Source organism: Heteronotia binoei, chromosome 15 (assembly GCF_032191835.1).
Source record: "Heteronotia binoei isolate CCM8104 ecotype False Entrance Well chromosome 15, APGP_CSIRO_Hbin_v1, whole genome shotgun sequence".
In the NCBI taxonomy this organism is placed as follows: Eukaryota; Metazoa; Chordata; class Lepidosauria; order Squamata; family Gekkonidae; genus Heteronotia; species Heteronotia binoei.
Window position 1 is genome coordinate 24,818,649 of NC_083237.1, and position 20,292 is coordinate 24,838,940.

At 45.4% G+C, this 20,292-nt stretch overlaps 1 protein-coding gene across 1 annotated transcript; it reads right to left on the reverse strand.

The window, feature by feature from the left end:
- Positions 1–1,372: 1,372 nt before the first annotated feature.
- On the reverse strand, positions 1,373–17,492 carry UBE2S (ubiquitin conjugating enzyme E2 S). Its single transcript, XM_060256223.1, has 4 exons — positions 16,938–17,492; positions 11,427–11,574; positions 7,819–8,009; positions 1,373–1,893 (listed from the first exon to the last, which is right to left on the reverse strand). Exons 1-4 carry the CDS (start codon positions 16,938–16,940, stop codon positions 1,603–1,605), a joined length of 633 nt encoding a protein of 210 aa, XP_060112206.1. The 5' UTR covers positions 16,941–17,492; the 3' UTR covers positions 1,373–1,602.
- Between the last annotated feature and the right edge of the window lie 2,800 nt (positions 17,493–20,292).

The following is a 20,292-nucleotide window of genomic DNA, read 5'->3' on the forward strand; positions in this document are numbered from 1 at the left end:
CTAGGACAGATCCTTGAGACATTCCCACTTGTCACTCCTCTCCAAGAGGATGAGGAACCACTCACAATAATTCTTTGGGTGCCAACCAGTTACAGATCCATCTAACAGTAACAGCATCCAAACCACATTTTACCAATTTGTCAACAAGAATATTATGTGGAATCTTATCAGAAGCCTTACTGAAATTAAGATAAACTATGTCTACAGCATTCCCCTGATCCAGCATAGTAACTTTCTCAAAAAACAAAAAAATTAGTCCAACATGAAACCCATGTTGGCTCTTAATCACAGCTGTCCTTTCTAAATGCTCAAGGATAGTTTGATTATTTGTTCTAAAGCTTTTCCAAGTCCAGGACGGCTTCCCCCCAGTAGGTTCAATGATTGGCACAGTCACTGAGAGTATCTAGAAACCACATCTTTCTCCTGACCTGAACACATATTGACCCCATCAATGTGTGGGTAATTAAAACCACCTTTTACGACACAACTATTTCCTCTAGCTACTTTCCTTAAGTCTTTTGCTGTTTTTAAATCATCCTTTAGGCTTTGTTCTGGTGGGCAATGAACTCCCAGAATTAAGCTTTCATTTGAGCACACCATTTCCACCCATGTTTCTGTGAACGATTTCTCCTAAATTATCAATCTCACTAAACTGTATACCTTCTCTGACGTACAGAGCTATTCCACCTCTGACCCTTCCCTCCCTAGCCTTCTGAAATAATTTATATCCAGGAATCACTGTATCCCACTGATTATCCTCAACCTGTCAAGTTTCTAAAGTGTCCACAAAGTCTGTTCTCCTCCGACTTAACTAAGCATTACAGCTCCCCAATTTTACCCTGGATGCTTCTAGCATTCGTATATATAACATCTATAATTTCCCAAACACGTTAGGCCCTCAACATTTTAATCCTTTTCATTTAGCCTATCGACAGAATTTTATATTAAAACTTATAGTGCCACTTACCCTTTCCTTATGCATCTGCTGAACTCACCTGCTTAATCCCTCATTCCAGACACTCTGTCGCTGGAGCTGAAACACTTGTCACTGGAGCAGGGCCCGCTGCTCTGCAGAGCTTAATGATAAGAATCCTCTTTTCACCCCACTTAGCACAGTCCATTATTTGATGAGCCTCTTCACTCAAGACACACAGTTCTTCCCCCCTCCCAATCCCACACACTATTAAAACTCACGCTCTTTCAGTTTCCATCTTGGCTCTATCCTTTTTGGATGGGGCATCAGAAAGAATCAGAGGTGGAAAGAGCCAAACAGGCCATCTAGTCCAATGCCGAGGCATCCCTGACAAGTACCCTAAATGTGGGCCCTACCCTAGATTTATACGAGGGCACCGCTGTACACGAAGAGCCACCCTTAGAAAAAAAGGCATTTAATAGATTTTTTCTGCTTTTATAATTTAAATAACTTAAAGATGGAAAAGAAAAACCCGACAAGGGCAAGACAAGAGTTGGACCGCTGCTTCAAAAGGCAGGCGGGAGAGGAAGAGAGAGGAGAAATGGAGGATGTACTGTGAAAGCCCAACGCCCGCCACCCACCCTGTGTGCCAGACCCCTTCCCACCCAGTCCCCACCCCCCTCGGTTCCCTAGAGCCGCCGGAGCGCTCGTTTCTTGTCGGTCTTCTTCTTGGAGGCCAGCTTCTTGTCCCTGTCGCCTGCATGTTTCTTGGCCATGGGGCCCTCCCCGGAGGCACCCGCTGAAGAGGAGCAAGGCTCAGCTGGGTCCTTTGCGCGAAGGCTGGCCGATGGCTGCGCATGGATCTCAGTCAGGAGGCGGGCCCGGGAAGCATATTCCTCATAGTTCTCTAGCAGGAGGCGTCCCGCTTCCTCGTTCAGGGCTGACTCCGGGTTCGGGTGGATGAGCAAACACTTGATGGTCTGCGGCCGGAAGAAGGAGAAGAAAACGAGTCAGACAGGCCCCCCCCCAGAGCAGAGAGCAATCAAAGGAGTCCTGGCTCCCATAGCCCTGGGAAACTCAGGCACAAATACGGAGCCACAGCCAACCCGAGTCCAAATGCTCAGTCAGCCACTGAATGGCCTCGGGCCAGTCACTCTTCTCAGACTAATCTACCTCATGGGGTTGAAAAGGGAAGAGAAGAAAACTGCAAATGTTGCTCAGAGCTCCTTGAGGGAAGAGCTGCATTTTTAGAAAGCCCTATCAGATAATGCTTTTTTTTGTCTTGGGCAGAGAGAGTGCTGCTCACAGGAACTCTGCTTTTCCAGTCAGAACCCCACTGCCCCTATGAAGCCTAAGTGACCAGGCTTCTTCCTAATGGGTGGAGAGAACCTGGGAAGGGGGCAGCTGTCAAGCAAGCGCCTTGCCACAGGAGATCCCTGCTCCAAGAACTGTCCTGCACACTGCAACTGGCTCTCGTCCAGCCTGGATGAGCTAGGATTTGAACCCAAGCCAAAGCCAATCACACACACTCCAACACACAAACAGCAGCTGTGTCCCAAGTTCCAGCTAATTTATTCAAGTCCTTCACAGGCTAGTGTCTCATTCCTTACACAATTTGGGGGGGGGAGGAGATCAGAGGAAGACTGGGACAGACATGCATAAGGGACAGTCAGGAAGAAGAGAAGCGTGCAGGCGTCCAATCCTGTGAGATGTTTTCCTGGTAGCCACAATACAAAGTCAGAGATGCCAACTGCTCAGAGAGGTTTTTCAGTTAAATCACCTGCCTTTTAACCAATTATATTTAAGTGCATTTGCACATCACCAGAATGCCTTTGGAGTCACCTGTCGCCTAGCTAATAGGCACTTAAGTACAAAAGAGTCAGGAACTGTGAAAGAGAAACTAAGAATACAGTCTACACATATAAATTAATATGTGAAACATCACCCCAAAAAAAGACAGCCTGACTCCTGATCCAGCAGGAGGAATCTATCAGGACTTGAGCCCTCTGCCTCCAATGGAGAAGTCTATCAGCTTTTAATTCACCGCACCAGAAACATCTCAAATATAAATTAGCAAGCCATCAATTGATTAAAACATGTTCTTATCAGTCAACTAAAGCTTAAAACCTGTCAACCTTCCCATTAAAACACATATGCTCCTTCCAAACCTTTATGGGAAGTTTCCTCCTGCTGCCATGATCCCAGGCTCTCCCCTCAAATTCCAGGTAGGGCTCCAGATCACGTTAAGCTTCCATTTTATACCAAGTCCTGCCCAGCCAAATGTTACCAGGGCTTGGGTGAGCTGGTCAAACTTTTACTCTCCCAGGTGTTTCTTTGGCCAAACAAAAGTGTAGTCTGCATTAACAGGAATGAGTTGTAGCTTAGGGGTCTGGAACCCACTTTAACATTTCAGGTCCCAGGTTCATTTGCCAGCAACTTTGGTTGAAAAGCACATCAGGAAGCCAGTGCTGGGGAAGACCTTCCATGATTCTGCAAAGCCGATGCCACCACCATTCATTTCAGAACACTGAGCTAGATGGACCAACAGCCTGACCAGCAGCTGACATTTCTGTGCAACACGTATCAGGTGCTGGGAAAGACCCATCTCTGCTGGAGGCGCCACACAGCCCTTACCAGTCTCTGCAACAGTGAACTAGGCCAGGGCTCAACAAATCCCAGGAGCTAGGTCACCACGGTGCCTAGAAATTTTATTGTGGCACTGAGCATTTTCAGTAATGATCTGATTACATCATTGTTTAGCAACTCCCAGTGAAATACAAAGCTGATTTATAAGCTCACATCAGAACGTTTTGTTGCAGGACATAAAAAGAAACATGTAAGAAATTTTTGTCACTGCTTCTTTCTATGCAGCCTAAACTATGCTATATAGAGGTGGATGAATTCCTTTCTTAACTAGTAGCTTTCTCTAGTAGCTCCAATATTACATTAAATGAAACCTTTAAAAGCAGTAATGGAATTATGAGACCTTGGGAAGTTAGTTTAGGGTCAGGTTAGCTTTTTGTTTGTGGCGACTGCAACCACAACACTATGACATAGCAAACCTATGTCATATCTAATCCGGAGCAATTGCCCCAGAAATGCAGAACAACAAACAATCATTATGGGAACATGTAGAGAAAGGGATGGAGGTGCAGAGGAAAGCCTGGCCCAGTTTTCTCCTCAGCAGGTGGGCAATAAAGGCAGCAACAGGAAGCTTTAAGCAGGAAGTGGAGAGGGGGCACTTTCTGCTTCCACCCTCCTCTTGGATGCTGACTGGTCAGAAGGAGGGCTAGTGAAGAAAAAATTGGGGAGGGGGGGAGAGGGAAGGGAGAGAGAGATGTGGGAGAACAGAGAAACTAGAGATGGTAAAGCAGGATCTTCCTCTCTCACATGTGTTTATTTACATAAAAACACATTTGTCATAGCTTTAACACAATTACAAAAAAATGTTTAGGATTAGGTTTTGTGGCAGAAATAATCAGCCAACAAAAATGAATCCATCTAAATGTTGGGAAGTTGTCAAGGCCTGAGCTAGAGGGGTGACAGGTGCAACTGCTTTGCGGTGGGACACTGGACAGGCAGCATACACTTTTCCTAAATAAATACTTGTTCTGTTCTGGTTCTGCAACACTAGAAAAGGACAACCAAAACAATCAGGGGGTTCTTATGAAGAAAAGTTAAGGAGCTCGCAGCTGTATAGTTTAGAGAAGAGGCCCCCAGACTTTTTGAGCCTGTGGGCACATCTGGAATTCTGACAGAGGGTGGCGGATACAACCACAAAATGGCTGCCCTGGGAGGCAGAGGCAACCACAAACTGTCAGGGGGTGAGCCTCTTCAGCATTTCAAACAGAAGCTCGGTTTCAAAACAAACATATTTAACAAAAAATTTTGCATACACTTTAAGTGAGCATACACACTGAGCTGGCTAAGAAATCCACATCTTGCTTTATCTGTCTTTGTTTTGCAGCATCCAGCACATTTATGCAAAAAAGAAAAAAAAGCTTCCTCTCCTAGCTATCCCTTTTGATTGGAACCAAAATGACATTTGAAAAGTGAACCAAATTTGATGCTGTGATATTATCATCAACTTCCACCTGAATTATAAAAACGCATTCAAACTGGGAAGAGCTGTTGACTTCAACAGAAGTTCCAGTTGGGTGCATTAAGCATTTTAGCCATGCAGCCCAATCAAGTTTAGTCAGATGTAAGTTCTTAACTCTGCTTTCACAAAGGTAAGCCTTCACCTGGATGATCCATGCTAGCCCAACCTCATCAGTCCTCAGAAGCTAAGTAGGGTCAGCCCTGGTTAGTATTTGGATGGGAGACCTCCAAGGAAGATCAGGGTCATGATGATGTGAAAGCAGGCAATGGCCAATCACCTCTGAACATCTCTTGCCTTGAAAACCCTAAGGAAAGCGCCGTCAAGTCGGCTGCGACTTGACAGCAGTTTCCCCACCATCATTTGAATAGCTAAGGTACTTGACATAAAAAGTTACCATCAAAATTATATCATAAGGCATCAGAAACTCCAAAAGTCCCATTTGGCTTCTAAAAATACTCAGCGGGCACCACATTCAGGAGTCCTGCTTTAGAGAAACGGCAACTTCAGCCAGATTGGGATTAGGGACATCACAGATGTTTATAAAGTTTATGTACAAGATAGAGAATGTGGATGGAGAATGTGGACTTTCACTGTCTCTTGCAGGCATTCAAAGAAGCCAATGAGAGATAGATTGAGGACAGGCAAGAAAACTGATCTCACAAACAGGGGCTTAAGTTGAAGAAGTCACTGCTTCATGATGTAAGGGCCTCCACTAGTTTACCTAGCACTAAAAGAGGATTAGACAAATTGATGGAGAACTCCATCCACAGCTATGATTTGCAGTGGTTAAACAGAACGCAGGACTAGATAGACCACTGGTCTGATCCGGTACACTTATTTTGTTATTCCAGTGCTGGTTCTGTATGGATTTTTATTATGTCACTGTATTGTCCTTCAAGTAGTTGTCCAGAAAGATGATGCATATGTGTTTTGAACGACAACAAGAACTTTGCAATTATTAATCTAGTTGCAAAACTTGGGCCTCACACTCAGAGTGCCAGATTTCTCACTTGCAGATTTTGACATCCCTTTGATTTCTCCACATCTTGGTGAAAATGAACACACCCTTTTATTCTCAATACAATCACATCCCTTTCCAGCTCTCTGTTCAGACACCAACGGTTGCACTGACTGTGTTTGCTGCAGTGTCAAGGGGTGACCGTCCCTTCCCTCTGAAGTTGCTCAACAAGCCAAAACTTGCCAACAAGCCAGACTGGTTGGGCAGTAAGCCAAGGGACAGGCTGCTTGTGAAAAGCCTGGCAGTGATCAAACTAACCCCTTTTGTGTCATGAGTTACAGCTAAAACACCTGGTAATGAAAGACAACCACATGTAACAGACACCGTAACATGCAAAGGAAATGAAAGGGAGGGCAGCCCAAGGAAAGGACGAAAAAAGCTCAACTAGGCCAATAGTTCCCATGAAGACACAATGGAGGGTACACTGTGCACCAGGGGGTAGAACGATCATGTTTTTAGGACATAGTTTTGTGGTACGACAAGTGTCCTTTGTGCATGCCAAAGGTCCCACGCCCGGTATGTACAGATAAAGAAGCTGGACTGGGAAAGATCTAGCCTGAGCTCCTGGCAAGCTGCCAATCTGGGTGCTGGGCAAGAAGAGCCAATTGCCTTGGGGCAAGGCAACTTCCACATTTTCAGGATGAAGCCAGGAAGGAAAGAGGAACACACACATCCCATCCCCTCTGCTTTAAAAGGAGATTCCACTCCCGGATTAATGTAGGGAACACATGAAGCTGCCTCATATGGAATCAGGTCCTTGGTCTGTCAAGGCAAGCCTTGTCTACTGACTGCAGTAGTTCTCAAGGACCTCCAGCAGTCTTTCATATTGCCTGATAGCTGATCCAGTGCTGGGGACTGAACCTGTGACCTTTTGCACACATGCAAAGCAGATGCTCTACCCCTGAACTTCTGCCCTCTCCCTTTCAGCTGCAAAGTCCTGATTCAGTTCTCAGCCACAAATTTACAGGCTGCAATCCCTCATCCAGGAACAGTGGGTTGTGTCTTTAATTGGCTCCTGAACTGCCACTGATTCAGGATACAGCTGCAGGATTATCAACAGGGACAGGTCCATAGGAGCACTTTGCAAAGAAGAACAGTGCTGCCTGCCAACCTGTTTCTAGGCAGAGAGCAAAACAGGCAAAGACCAGGTTATTTTAAAACTGCTTCCTTGCAGACAAACCTGCTCCAACAGTTACATCTTGTGAACCCCTCTACAGGCCTTAAAATCACATTTCATTTGGGGAACTCCCCGTTTTTTATCTGGTGACTACTGAGAGATAGAGCAACATATTAGTGGTTAGAGCTGGGAAACCTGGGTTCAAATTCACCCTTTAACAAAACTCAGTCACACACTCTCAGCCTAGCCTACCTCACAGGGTTGTGGTAACTGCAAAGATGAAGAAAGGAAAATCACATACAGCGCCAGCACTACTCTGAGGTAGAGTAGAACAAAAATGTCCTGGACAGGTGAGCAAGAATCTCGTTTGTCCTTGCAAAGAAGGAAACTTTACTTATTGTGATATATTAGGTCATGTTTTTATATTGATAACTCATTGTTTTATCAAGATAAGCATTTTGTTGTAGATATTTTTCTATTTCATAAGCTGCCTCAAAAAGCACTCCACCGAGAATGAGCCTAAAAATACTTTTTAAAAATGCTTAAAGCATCTTCTTACTGGCTAGGTACAGGGACTCAGGATCAAGTCCAGTGCTCCATTCATCACAACCCAAACCGACCTCCAAACACTCCACCCTCTGGTGACACCGACTGAAACAGCCACTCACCAGCAGGACGTGCCGGATGCCCAATTCTGCTTTCCAGTCTTTCTTGAGGACATTCACGCAGATCTCGCCGTTGGCACCCACATTGGGGTGGAAGATTTTGGTCAGGAAGTAGCCTTTTGGTGGGCTGGCTGGGAAGTCTTTGCCAAGGATCAACTTCATGCGGAAGAGGCCTCCAGAGTATGGTGTCCCCTCTGCAGCACGAATGGTAGGAGAAAGAATGGGTCTCAGCACAGTTTCAGTATGGATGTCCTGCTCCCTGCACCCCACAGGGACAGAGACAGAAAAAGGGTGTGAACCACTGGCCAAGAGTCCCCACACGCAAGTGCATGTGCTTCACTTTTTGCTTAACTCCTTGATCACATGGCTTGGGAGTCAAACATACTTAGGAGCAGGGGTAGTTTTGTAGAAAAAAAGGTGCAGAAGCTCAATAGCATATCTCATTTGCATATGCCCAGGGACCTGTGTGCAGTGGGGAGAGAACTCCCCACTGCATGCAGACCCTGGCTGGAGGTTCAGGAGCTGTGAACTGTCACAGCTCCTGCTGAATTCAAGCCCTGCTTATGAGACCAGTTTCTCCTTTAGGACCACAACTTGGATGCCCCAATATCTAAAATTGAAAAAGATTGTGCCCGATAAAAAATGATAGCTATGCAGGTAGCAGTTTCATCTGTTTAAGAACTGTAAGCTACCATTGTCCAGTTACCTACTGGAAGTCCTGACTTGGCCAGTAAATTGTTTTGGGTATCTTGCGTGTGCACGTGCGTGTCCCTGCATGCATTCCTAGAAGTCATGCTTGACTTCTGGCATCTCCTAGTGGGGCTTGGATGTTTCAGAGAGGCGGCTTACTATTGTCTGCCTTTGTGTCCCAACCCTGGTATTCCTTGGAGATCTCCCATCCAAGCACTTACCAGGCTCGGCCCTCTAAGATCTGATGAGATTGGGTTTGCCTGGACTATCCAGGTCATGACAGACACTTTCCCCCCCTTTAACCCATGTTGCTGTGGTATCTGTGGTGTCTCCTACATAGGAACAGGCTTGTAGCTAATACAATGCAGCAACAGAGCTTGCGTACTGTTTTCCTGATAGGTTTTTTCAACTGGTTTCAACTGGTGCTTCAATAGCATTACATCGATATACTGTTATGTCAAAATATTCATCATGTTCTCATAATTTCTAGCTTTCGTTTTAATAAACAAGCCCTTCTCTAGCCCATTTCTTTGCAAATGTAAGCTTTTTTCCATATAACCCTGTAAGGAAAAGGGCTAGAGACTATTTTTAAAGTAAAAAATGGAGATTCAGATGACCTGAGGGATATTTTAGCGTAACAATATACTGATATAATTATATTAAATTGCTGATTAGAATAAAAAAGGATAAACAACTTGCACGGAAATACTCTAGAAGACAGACCCAGTCCCCTAGAGCTGTACCAACTGCAGCACCAATGGTTTAGGGCACATGTAATGGTACTTGTTCTCTTGCATTCAGTATGGATGTCACAACTGGGCCACCAACAGCTAGAGTTGATCTTGAAATCTTATGCAATTGGATTGAGTCATCCCACTGGGCTTTCCCCCTTTCATTCTACTCACTGGGTCAGGAGGGGGGCCCTCAAGCATCAGAAGACGCCAAGTTCAGTCTTCAGCATCTCCAATTCAAGGATCTCGGAGTCTGCCCAAGGCCCTGAAAGGCTGCTGCCAATCAAATGCAACTGATCCAGACAGACCAATAGCTTTGTTCAACAAAAGGTGGCTTCATATGGTCATGATGTCTTGATCCCAATCCATGAGACTTCGAATGAGCAGTCTAATGAACTTGGCAATGTATTACGCCCATCGTGCACCGAGTCCCCTCCCAGTATACTGAAATTGAACAGGTGCCCCCTAGCTGCTAAGCAAACCTGTCAACTTGATTTTCAGTGCACTAGGAGAGCATTTTGTGTATTCTTTTGTGAATGCATGCTGCTGAGATTAGGAACATTAACTAGATGTGTCAGTGGCAGGACTGTATCTTCAGAAAGACACAGAACTAAAGATCCTCCTCCCCAAAAAAGAAATTAAAAAGCACCTGATTATGGAAAGCAAGTGTAGGGGGAGGAAAAAAGGGTATTTCCTGCCCCCTTGCACAGAACCTCTGGACTAGGAAAAAACTCAGTGGAACATCAGAACAAATTCTTTGGAGGAGAGGGGAACTGCCTTTTTAATAGGACACATTTTTAGAAATTCAGCTGCCTTTAAGGTGGCAGACTGGCTCTGGAACATCTGTTTCCCTATAAGCCCACTCTGTACGTTCTGTCCTAGCCCCAAGGCCACTAACACACACCTTTTTGCAGCTCATAAAATGAAAGTCTCTGGTTTACCTTGCAGGAGGAGGAGGAGCTGTGGTTCTACGAATTGTCTCCCCATCCCTGGTATAGATTAAGGCAGGGGTGGCCAACGGTAGCTCTCCAGATGTTTTTGCCTACAACTCCCATCAGCTCCAGCCATTGGCCATGCTGGCTGGGGCTGATGGGAGTTGTAGGCAAAAAACATCTGGAGAGCTACTGTTGGTCACCCCTGGATTAAGGGATCAAACTCCCTTCAGAGGACACTGGAGTCCTGATTAAAAACTACAGATCTACACCACAACCACATTTAAATACTGTGTACAATTCTGGTAATTGAATCAAAGATAGGACAATACAAAGCATGAAAACTGCATTAACAGGCAAAAAAAGTTTATTAAGGGCTTGGGGAAACATTAAAACATGAGGAGGCTTTTTCATTTAGCTGTTTAGTGTAGTGGTTAGAATGTCGGATTAGGCTCTGAGAGACCCAGCTTGTTCTGGCATAGAACTCTCTCAGCCTGACCCACCTTACAGGGTTGTTGTGGAAGAAAATGGGAAGCCAGGCATATCAGATTAAATTCCTTGGAGGAAGGGTGAGATAATGTGCTGGGCAGATAGCTAACAACTGAAGGGAAGGCATGACCAGGATTCATGAAGTCAAACATGGCAACAAAAAGAGGACTGTGGTTTGTGGTTTCCTGTCCTTCCTCCATATGATTAAACTGGAAGGCAATGGATCTGAAACCAACATAAGGAAAACACTACTACTTCAAGGGTATAGTTTATGGAACTAACTGCCACCAGATGTTTTGAGGACCACTGGTTTAAAAGGGGATTCAACAAAGTAACAAAAAAAAAAGGTTATTAGCTATAACAACTAAATGGAACCTTCATGTTCAGAGGCAGTATATCTGAATATAATCTACTTAAGAAAAACAAAAAAATCTGTTGCCTTCAAATACTGCTTGCTTGCTGGCTCTCTGGAAAGATCTAACTACTGCAGGGGCTATGTTAAACGAGATAGACCTTTGGTCCAATTCTGCATGTGTCCCCCCACCCCTGTACTTTTATGCTCTCTGTGGAAGACACACAGAGAAACTCCTTCTCCATCCCCCTTAACAAAGCCATTTTCTATGCCTATAGACTGGGTCTCCAGGTCTGATTTTCACACTAAGCCACAAGGGGGAGCTCCCCCCCACAAGCTAGAGTAGCCCCTTGCAGGCAGAATTTTCTCTCGTTCCTGCAGCATTTAAAGCCCGACAACTGCAGTGTCCCTTCTTACCTGGTCCTTCAATGGTGACCTGAACGTCTGTAATATCTTCTTCATTGGGAAACACCTTAATGCCCTCAGGCGGGTCTGATGTCAAGGCAGAGACTTCTTTGTACACAAGCCGGATCACGTGGGGAGGCAGATTTTCCACATTGGAATTCTGAAGAAGAGAGATTAAGAATGGAAAATTACAACATCTCCTCAGGAAGCAAGGAAATCAGAGCTCAGTTGACCCCTGCACAAATGACATCAGCAGAGTGCTGCCCAACACTTTCAAGCAGGGCCAACAGAGGCTTACTTTAGGGGTTTCCTTTTGAAAAGAAGATAATGGATTTATATCCCGTCCTCCACTCCGAAGAGTCTCAGAGCGGCTCACAATCTCCTTTACCTTCCTCCCCCACAACAGACACCCTGTGAGGTGGGTGGGGCTGGAGGGGGCTCTCACAGCAGCTGCCCTTTCAAGGACATCCTCTGCCAGAGCTATGGCTGACCCAAGGCCATGCTAGCAGGTGCAAGTGGAGGAGCGGGGAATCAAACCCGGTTCTCCCAGATAAGAGTCCGCACACTTAACCACTACACCAAACTGGCTCTTTTGATCTTCCTTCTGTAATTCAACAAGAAATCATTAAACAACTATGACCAACACTGGGGTCAGAACTAGGACTATCGAGAACCTGGAGAAAATGTCCTATCCCTTTAACAGAGGTTGAAGTACAGAATTTAAGTGAATTCTTTTTTGTGGCATGGAGACACATAACACCAACCTGCTTAATAATATCCCATTAAGGGTGCAAGACTTTCCCCCCTCCAGGTTGTAATCAGAACTGGAAACAGTATTCGGCAACAGGCAGAAGGGAGGACACTTTCTAAGCACAGTCAATGTCCACCTACATATTTTCTAAAAAGCTATTTTCTGTTCAGACTTTCTCAGAGGTGACAAAAGAAGATAATAGATCGGGTGCACAAAGTGGGTTCTACTTTGTGTTATCCATGGGCATGTCCTGGAACAGACCAAACAGTTGGTGCAGTGACATCCTGAGGTTAGAACATCATTTTCTAGTTTGGTCCAGGAAAGTTAGTGTGCTTGTTAAAAAGATTTCACATGAAAAGCTGTCCCTCTATAAATTTTCTACTTGAAAATAAACTAGAGCACTTACAGGTTCCTCTTAAGAACACCCTGCCCATCCACTTCCCCCCATCAGTACATTTACATGCAAGTATGTTCTGGCAGTGTGCTGTTTCAAGCCATATAAGAGAAGCGGACATTTTTTCCCAAATGGCACACAATTCAGTTGTACCTCCTCCTTTCAGCCAACATCCAGAAATCAAAAACAGGGCAGGAAAATAACTGCTGTCAAGTCACACCGACTCATGGTGACCCCAGAACCATGGGTTTCCAAGGCAAAGTGATAAGAGGTGTCATGCCACTGAGTTCCTCTGCATAGCAGCCCTAGGCTTCCTTGGTGGTCTCCCATCCAAGTGCTAACTGTGGCCCACCACACTTAGCTTTCAAGCTCGGATGAGATCGGGCTAGGCTTAGTTATCTGTGCAGGAAAACCTTATTGAAAAGGTAACATCCTTGACCCTGGCCACTGTTTAAGAGTCTCCTCACTTAGCTCACTGCAATTCCCCTCTCAGTTTTAAAGACACAACGACACTCACATCCCTTATTATTTACTATGATGTTGCAAAAAAAAGTGGCAGGTCGTGCCAGGTGTCTCGCAATACAGCATTCAAAGATGCTAGTTCAAAAGCAAATTTTGGAAAAAATCATGTTGTGATTTCTTGGGTGAGAAAAATCCTTCAGATTTCCCATGAAATCTGACATTATTTTCTAAAAGAACATACATAAAGACAGGAGAAAATGTAATATTCAGCCAAAGGATATCTCTCTGGGGCTATTGGGATATTGTCCCATTCCACCCTCACACATTTTACACAAGGAATGGTCTTTTACTCGTTGAACTGCTGCCTGAACAAGCCTCTTCCAGAGCTGAAAAAAATCACCCACCCCACTTAAAAGGAGAAAAATCAGGAGGCAGCACAGGATCACAACCTCCTGTCTAACCACCCAAGTCAATGGCCCAAAACTAGATTCTACACTTATTTGAACACACAATTCTCCCAAACCCTGCAAGAGGAAACCTTCTTAAAAACAGAAAAATTCAGCCTAACAGTTTGAGGGAATGTCCCACATTCCAGCATACCCAGGAATGTACCATGAGATAAACAAAGGAGGGAAGTGGGCCTGCCTCAAGTCCGTTCTCACTGTCTCCTAAGGGAACAGATAATTCATATACCCCGTACTATTTACCATTCCTTGGGCACCTGACAGTACCCACCTGCAGCCCTTAAAAGAAAAAAACTGACCTACGTGGTTAACCAACGTTGGCACAGAAGCCAACCCATCTCCAGTGAAGGAAACCCCTTGCACTTTGGGAGGCCCAAGTCAAAAAATTCTGGGCCGTTCTTCAACTTCTCACATATTTGTGGGTGCATTTTTCCACCACTTTGCTTTCATTTCTCTGAAGGGCAAACTTAAGAAACCCTTAACAGCCATTTCCAGCATCCTCCAACTTTAGAACAAATTTTAAAAATCTAACCAGAGAAAATAGATGGCCTTATACAAGTTACCTACCCCTCACTGAAACGAAAGGCAGCAAACAGACCTACAGACGTCCCTTATCACATCTTTCTTCTACTCCAGTTGTGCTAAATGCTTTGCTTCTGTAAGATCCACAGCAGCGAGGTTTAAGTTAACTTAGTCCAATTTTCTTTCACTAGCCCAATTAGCCACACAGCAAAATTCAATGAGGCAAGCCACCAGTTATGGAAAAAAGAACACAGATTTCTCCTCCTCTAGTCACCTAAATGCAATTCTTATTCATCACAGGTGACCAGGAACAGAGAGCTCTGCCTTAAAGCTACTCCCAATTTATCTCTGATGAATATTTCAGATATAGAACATTGCAGGCATCCCACAATCTGTGACCATTAAAGGATCCAGCATTTAATAACGTTTCAAGCCAAAAAGGAATGCCCTGGGTCTCAGACCACTGCATGCTGTGCCCATCTGGCCTGTTTTCTTGGGATCTTCAAACACCAATGCAAACCAGATTCCACTACAGAGTACCTCCCCCATAAGCTTAAAAAGGCTTTGACCCCACCAGTAGTAGAGAACTGCTTCTGATAGGCATTCCAATAGTAAAGCATTATTATGGACTGACACTGAAGGGCAACAACATATCATCTTGGCCTCTGACCAGTGGATGCTGGTCCATTGTAGCACCTGTTTGGAGAAAAACTGAAACACAGTGTATTGGGAAACACCCAGGGGCCAACTGACAAAAAATCCACTGGCAAGGAGGAAAGAAGCACACAGGATTCAGCAAACACACATATGGCTTCTTCTGTGGTAATGTTACTCCTCCCTACTGTTCATTCTCAAACAAAGAGCGAAGAAGCATCTAGTGGATTCTGAATTATCATGGAAACACATGTACTGCTGCCTGCCTGAAAAATCTACTGCTGCATGAACCCGTCTGCACCCCCCCTTGCAAAACATCCATCCCTTGAGAAGAGTTTACAATTAAACACATCAAAAAACATGCAAAGGTCAAAGCTAGTGCAGGTCTCAGGAGAGAGAGGAAGGTTTTAAAAGGCTCTAGAAGAAGTGTGACATTTGGAAACCCAAGGCCTCAAGTAGATTCAAGTCAGGATATGACTCCCCTCCCCTTCATAAAAGGTTTAGTAGATTCATACACCTTAAAACAATACTGTTTTAAATGGAAAGTCCTCACTGCACCCCAAGATCTAAAGACAAGCAAGGCCTTGACTGTTTTAAAAAAAAATCCTTCAAAACCGATTGGCAAAATAGTGTACCAGAGCAGAATAGGTTTTGCATTGGGGAAGGGGGGGTGAGAAAATACTTATTGCTAAGAAAAACATAAAGTATAAAGTTATCCAGACTCTAAAATAAAATTAAAAACTGTCTGACAAAGTGTGATTGGCACATGGAAGCTTACACATTGAATAAAACTTTGTTGTCTTAAAGGTGCCACTGGACTCCAACTTTGTTCTATTGGCTCAAAACCTCTTAATAAGAAATCCCTAACAGAAATCTACCGTCCTGTGCAAACTGAAGGGCTGCATTTGACTCTACATTGACTGTCAGTCCTAACACAAGTTTTTAAAATTGTCACCTTTGCTGTGTTTTTATAATGACTGTCTTATACATATTGTTTTATTGTGTTTTTAATAATCATTCTATCTATACTGAAAGCCACTTTGTGTGCAGCAAAACAGAAAAGCGGCTAATAAATGCCCTGAGAAACTATACAGAATAGTTCAATAGTATTTAACAAACCAATTATGCATTCTTTAAAAAAGGTGAAGAAATGAACAGAAAAGGCCTAAAAAATGCCTTGTACTAGGAAATCAAAGAGAAAGTAGCGGGGAGGGGAAGACATGCACAAAGCAGCTAACTGGCAGAAAGAAAGTTCAGCTTTTACACAGAGAAAGATTAGAAAACATCCCTTAACAAATGTGATCCCAATCAGAAATCTAACTAAGAACATTCAGAAAATCTAAGCTGGCCACTACTAGAAGCAAAGACTTGCTGTGTTTGCAATATGGAATCTAGAACCTCCACATTACATGAGGTTTTACACACATACACCGCCCCCCCCCAAAACCTCCACAATACTGTTGACATGCCAAATATCTAAGGATTAAAGGGCAACAAAGGAATGATGGAATATTGAATATAATGGGGATAATATGTGACGGGGGGAGAAGCCAAAGTTCTTCCAAGCATACAATACTTCAGTCGCCACTCCCCATTCCCTTTCATCCTCCTTAAAGCCCAAATGAGGTTTGAAGTGCCTGTGTTCCAAACTCAAGTCCTTTTAATTTCCCTTCCCACAGACTCCGGCCTAGTTACGCTGAATCTTCCATTTTAAAGGGACTCTTTTAAGGAACTTTTTTTTTTTGCACAAGACAGTTAAAGATCCTTTTGTCCTGTGAAGCAATTTCCACAGGGATTCCTCTGAGATGAGTGGAAAGCCTCCTCCACAATACTTTTCTAAGAAACCACATCTCCTCTCGTCATTAAACTGCATAACTGGAACTTCAGCACAATTCAACACGAGACCTTCACCTGGATCACGAGATCCCACCTCCATCAACGGACGGGAAAGTCTCAATAACCTTTTGCAATCCAGCACTTAAAACCTAACCCTAGGATCATATCGCAACTTAGCAGACCCCAATGCCAGTTCCCAGTTGCCGCCCCCCTTCCACGAGGGATTCTTCTTCCTTTCCCGTTGCATTTGAAATACACGTGCATGCACAAAGATGAAAGACCCTATAGATCTATGTGCCGAGGCACACGGGATTCCAGGCTACTCATATCTGTAGAAGGTAACCAGCCACGATACCACAATTCCCAACATCCCGAGGTGGGTGCCACAGGGAAAGGAGAACATTCAAACAGGTGGGCACACAGAACCCAAAGCCACTCACCATTGTGCTCGGTCTGCTCGAAAGGCTGTAGAGTATCGCAGTCTAAGCCTGATCTTGAGAGGGATCACATATGCGCCTCCCTCTACAGTTGATCACTTCTGATCAAAACACCTTACTTAACCCTCCACCCCACCCCCCCAATACCTCGCCCCCTAGTTTTGAGGTCAGAAAGCCCCAATCCCTACTGGGAAGACGTCAGACCCCGTCGCTTAAGAAGTTCTTCCTTTTTCCGTGTATTTATGGGGGCAACCGGGGACCCCGCTTCCGTCTCCCCCCTCCACCTTGTCGTCCGCTTTTCCGCCACCCTCAATTTAGTGAGTGTGGCCGGTGCCCCGCAAAAGCTTTTATAACCCTCGGCCACGGCCGGCCACACCCCTTTCGAACCCAGGCCACCCAATCAGGCCCGTTAGAACGGAGGGGGTCCGTTCCTCCCCCCTCCTTTCTCGGGTCCTCTCCTCACGGAGAGCCGTTGACAACCAATGTCCGCGACGGTCGGCAGCCAATGGGGAGAGTCGTAGTGGATGGGCGGTTCCATCGAGCCTGATTGGAAGGATTTGAATATGAACGTTCGGGAGAACGGCATTTTAAAGGGAAGGAGGTTTGTTTACCGCTAACGGCTGCGGGAAGGAACTGGGCGGGGCGAGTTTCAAAATATTGGATTGACACGACTATTTGCCAATAGGAGTAACTACAATGGAGAGCCCGCTTATTGGGGAAAAGAAAAATTGACACAGGCTAATAGCCAATTGGCCACGGTAAAGTGATAGAAGGGGAAAACCTATTTTCTCTGGTTTTCCTTGTTCAAACAAGGTGGGCAGGGCTCTAATTGGATAGATGAGGAAAGTAAACCCGCCCAAGTGACGGAAGAGGCGGCTACTTAGAGTTGAGGGGATTCTAATCCATTTTCTGATTGATATTAATATGCTGGGACATAATAGAGAGGAGTGAAAATTAACCCGAAAATTGACTAGTGTTGTTCTCAGCAGTATCCACGAGCTGTTTGAATTATTTGTGGCTGCTGGCTGAGGCGACAGTGTCAAGTTCAAAAATTTGTGGCTCCGAAAGAACAGCTTTATATTAATTTTTTGTCACACCAAAATATTAATGCCAACTCAGTTCACTCATAATTTTCACCCGAATTATTAACTCACCTCAGTCGAAAAGCAGACAGAGAAAAAAACTTTTGGCCTTAAGATCATGGTCCAAAGATCCCCACCTGCCGGTGTTGCCAGCCTCCAGGTAGTGGCTGGAGAGCTCCAGCTATGTGATCCCCAGGAAACTGAGATATGCTCATCTGCAGATAATGGTCAGTTTGGAAATTGGACTCTATGGTATTATGCCCCAAACCCCACCCTACTGAGGCTCCACCTCAATCAATCAATCAACATTTTATTTGTATCCCGCCCTCCCCGCCGAAGCAGGCTCAGGGCGGCTAACAACATCAAATACAATAAATTATACAATAAGTATTTAAAAATAGTAACTAGTTTTAAAACAATCTAATTTAAAATTTCCTAAAATTAACATTCTGGTGCTATTTCCAATAAGCATGGTGGTGAAAATCACTTAGGCGAGTCCCTCTCATTTAATTGGTAAAGGCCATCCCAAAAAGGATGGTCTTGCAGGCCCTGTGGAACTGTTCAAGGTTCCCCAGGGCCCGCACTTCTTCCAGGAGCTGGTTCCATAGGTGTGGAGCTACGATAGAGAAGGCCCGCATACGAGTACTCTGCAGTTTTACCTCCTTCGGCCCAGGGATGGTCAGTTGGTTCTTCCCTGCTGACCTCAGTGCTCTCTAGGGTTCATACGGGAAAAGACGGTCCCTCAGGTAGGCAGGTCCTCGGCCACATAGGGCTTTAAAGGTAATAACCAGCACTTTGTAACAAATCCGGTATGTAACTGGCAACCAGTGCAATCCGTGCAGCCCCGGCTGTATGTGCTCCCACTTCGGGAGCCCCAATAGCAGCCTAGCCGCCGCATTCTGCACCAACTGCAGCTTCTAGGTTCGGCACAGAGGCAGCCCCATGTAGGGGGCATTACAGTAATCCAATCTCGAGGTGACCGTTGCATGAATCACTGTTGCTAGGTCCCGACGCTCTAGGAAGGGGGCCAACTGCCTTGCCCGCCTTAGATGAAAGAAGGCTGACTTGGCAGTGGCTGCTATCTGGGCCTCCATTGATAGTGAAGGCTCCAGTAGAATTCCCAAGCTCCTGACCCGGTGCGTTGCTTTCAGCAGCACCCCGTCAAAGACCGGGAGAGGTATTTCCCTCCCCAAAGCGCCCCAACCCACACAAAGGACCTCTGTCTTCGTCAGATTCAGCTTCAACCCACTCAGCCTTAGCCAAGTTGCCACGGCCTGCAGTGCCAGGTCCAAATTCCCTGGGACGCAGTCAGGCTGGCCATCCATTAGCAGATAAAGCTGGGTGTCATCTGCATATTGATGACACCCAAGCCCATGCCTCCAGGCAATCTGGGCAAAGGGGCGCATATAGATATTAAATAGCATCGGAGAGAAAACTGCTCCCTGAGGCACTCCACAATCTAGTGTGCGGCTTTGGGACAGCTCACCCCCGATTGCCACCTTTTGTCCCCGACCCTCGAGGAAGGAGGAGAGCCATTGCAAAGCCGACCCCCTAACCCCTACGTCGGCGAGGCGGCGGGTCAGTAACTGTTGGTCGACCGTGTCGAACGCAGCCGACAGATCTAACAACATCAGCACCGCCACGCCACCTCGATCCAGACCTCCAAAATCTCCAGGTATTTCTCAACACAGAATGGCAATTTTATGCACCTGCAACCATTTAAAATTAACATTTGCAAGAAAGTGTTGTTTGGGTTGGCCTAACTATAAGGTAGTACATGGCAACAGGAAGATCAACATGGCTATGTGCTCTCCCTACCCCCCTCCATTTCAGTTTAGTTGACGTGTGCTTGCACACAAAAGCTCATCTTTTGAGAGCCAGTTTCGTGCGGAGAGCCAGTTGTTAGGTGTGCAGACTCTTATCTGGGAGAACCGGTTTTGATTCCCCATTCTTCTACTTGCACCTGCTGGCATGGCCTTGGGTCAGCCATAGCTCTGGTAGAAGTTGTCCTTGAAAGGGCAGCTGCTGGGAGAGCCCTCTCCAGCCCCACCCACCTCACAGGGTGTCTGTTGTGGGGGAGGAAGGTAAAGGAGATTGTGAGCCGCTCTGAGACTCTTCGGAGTGGAGGGCGGTATATAAATCCAATTTCTTCTTCTTCTTCTTCATCTTGAATAAAATTTCTTTGGTCTTAAAGGTGCCTTTGGACTCTTAAACTTTGTTTTGGTGCTTCAGACCAACACAGCTGCCCGCCCAGATTTACCCATTCCTGCCACTGA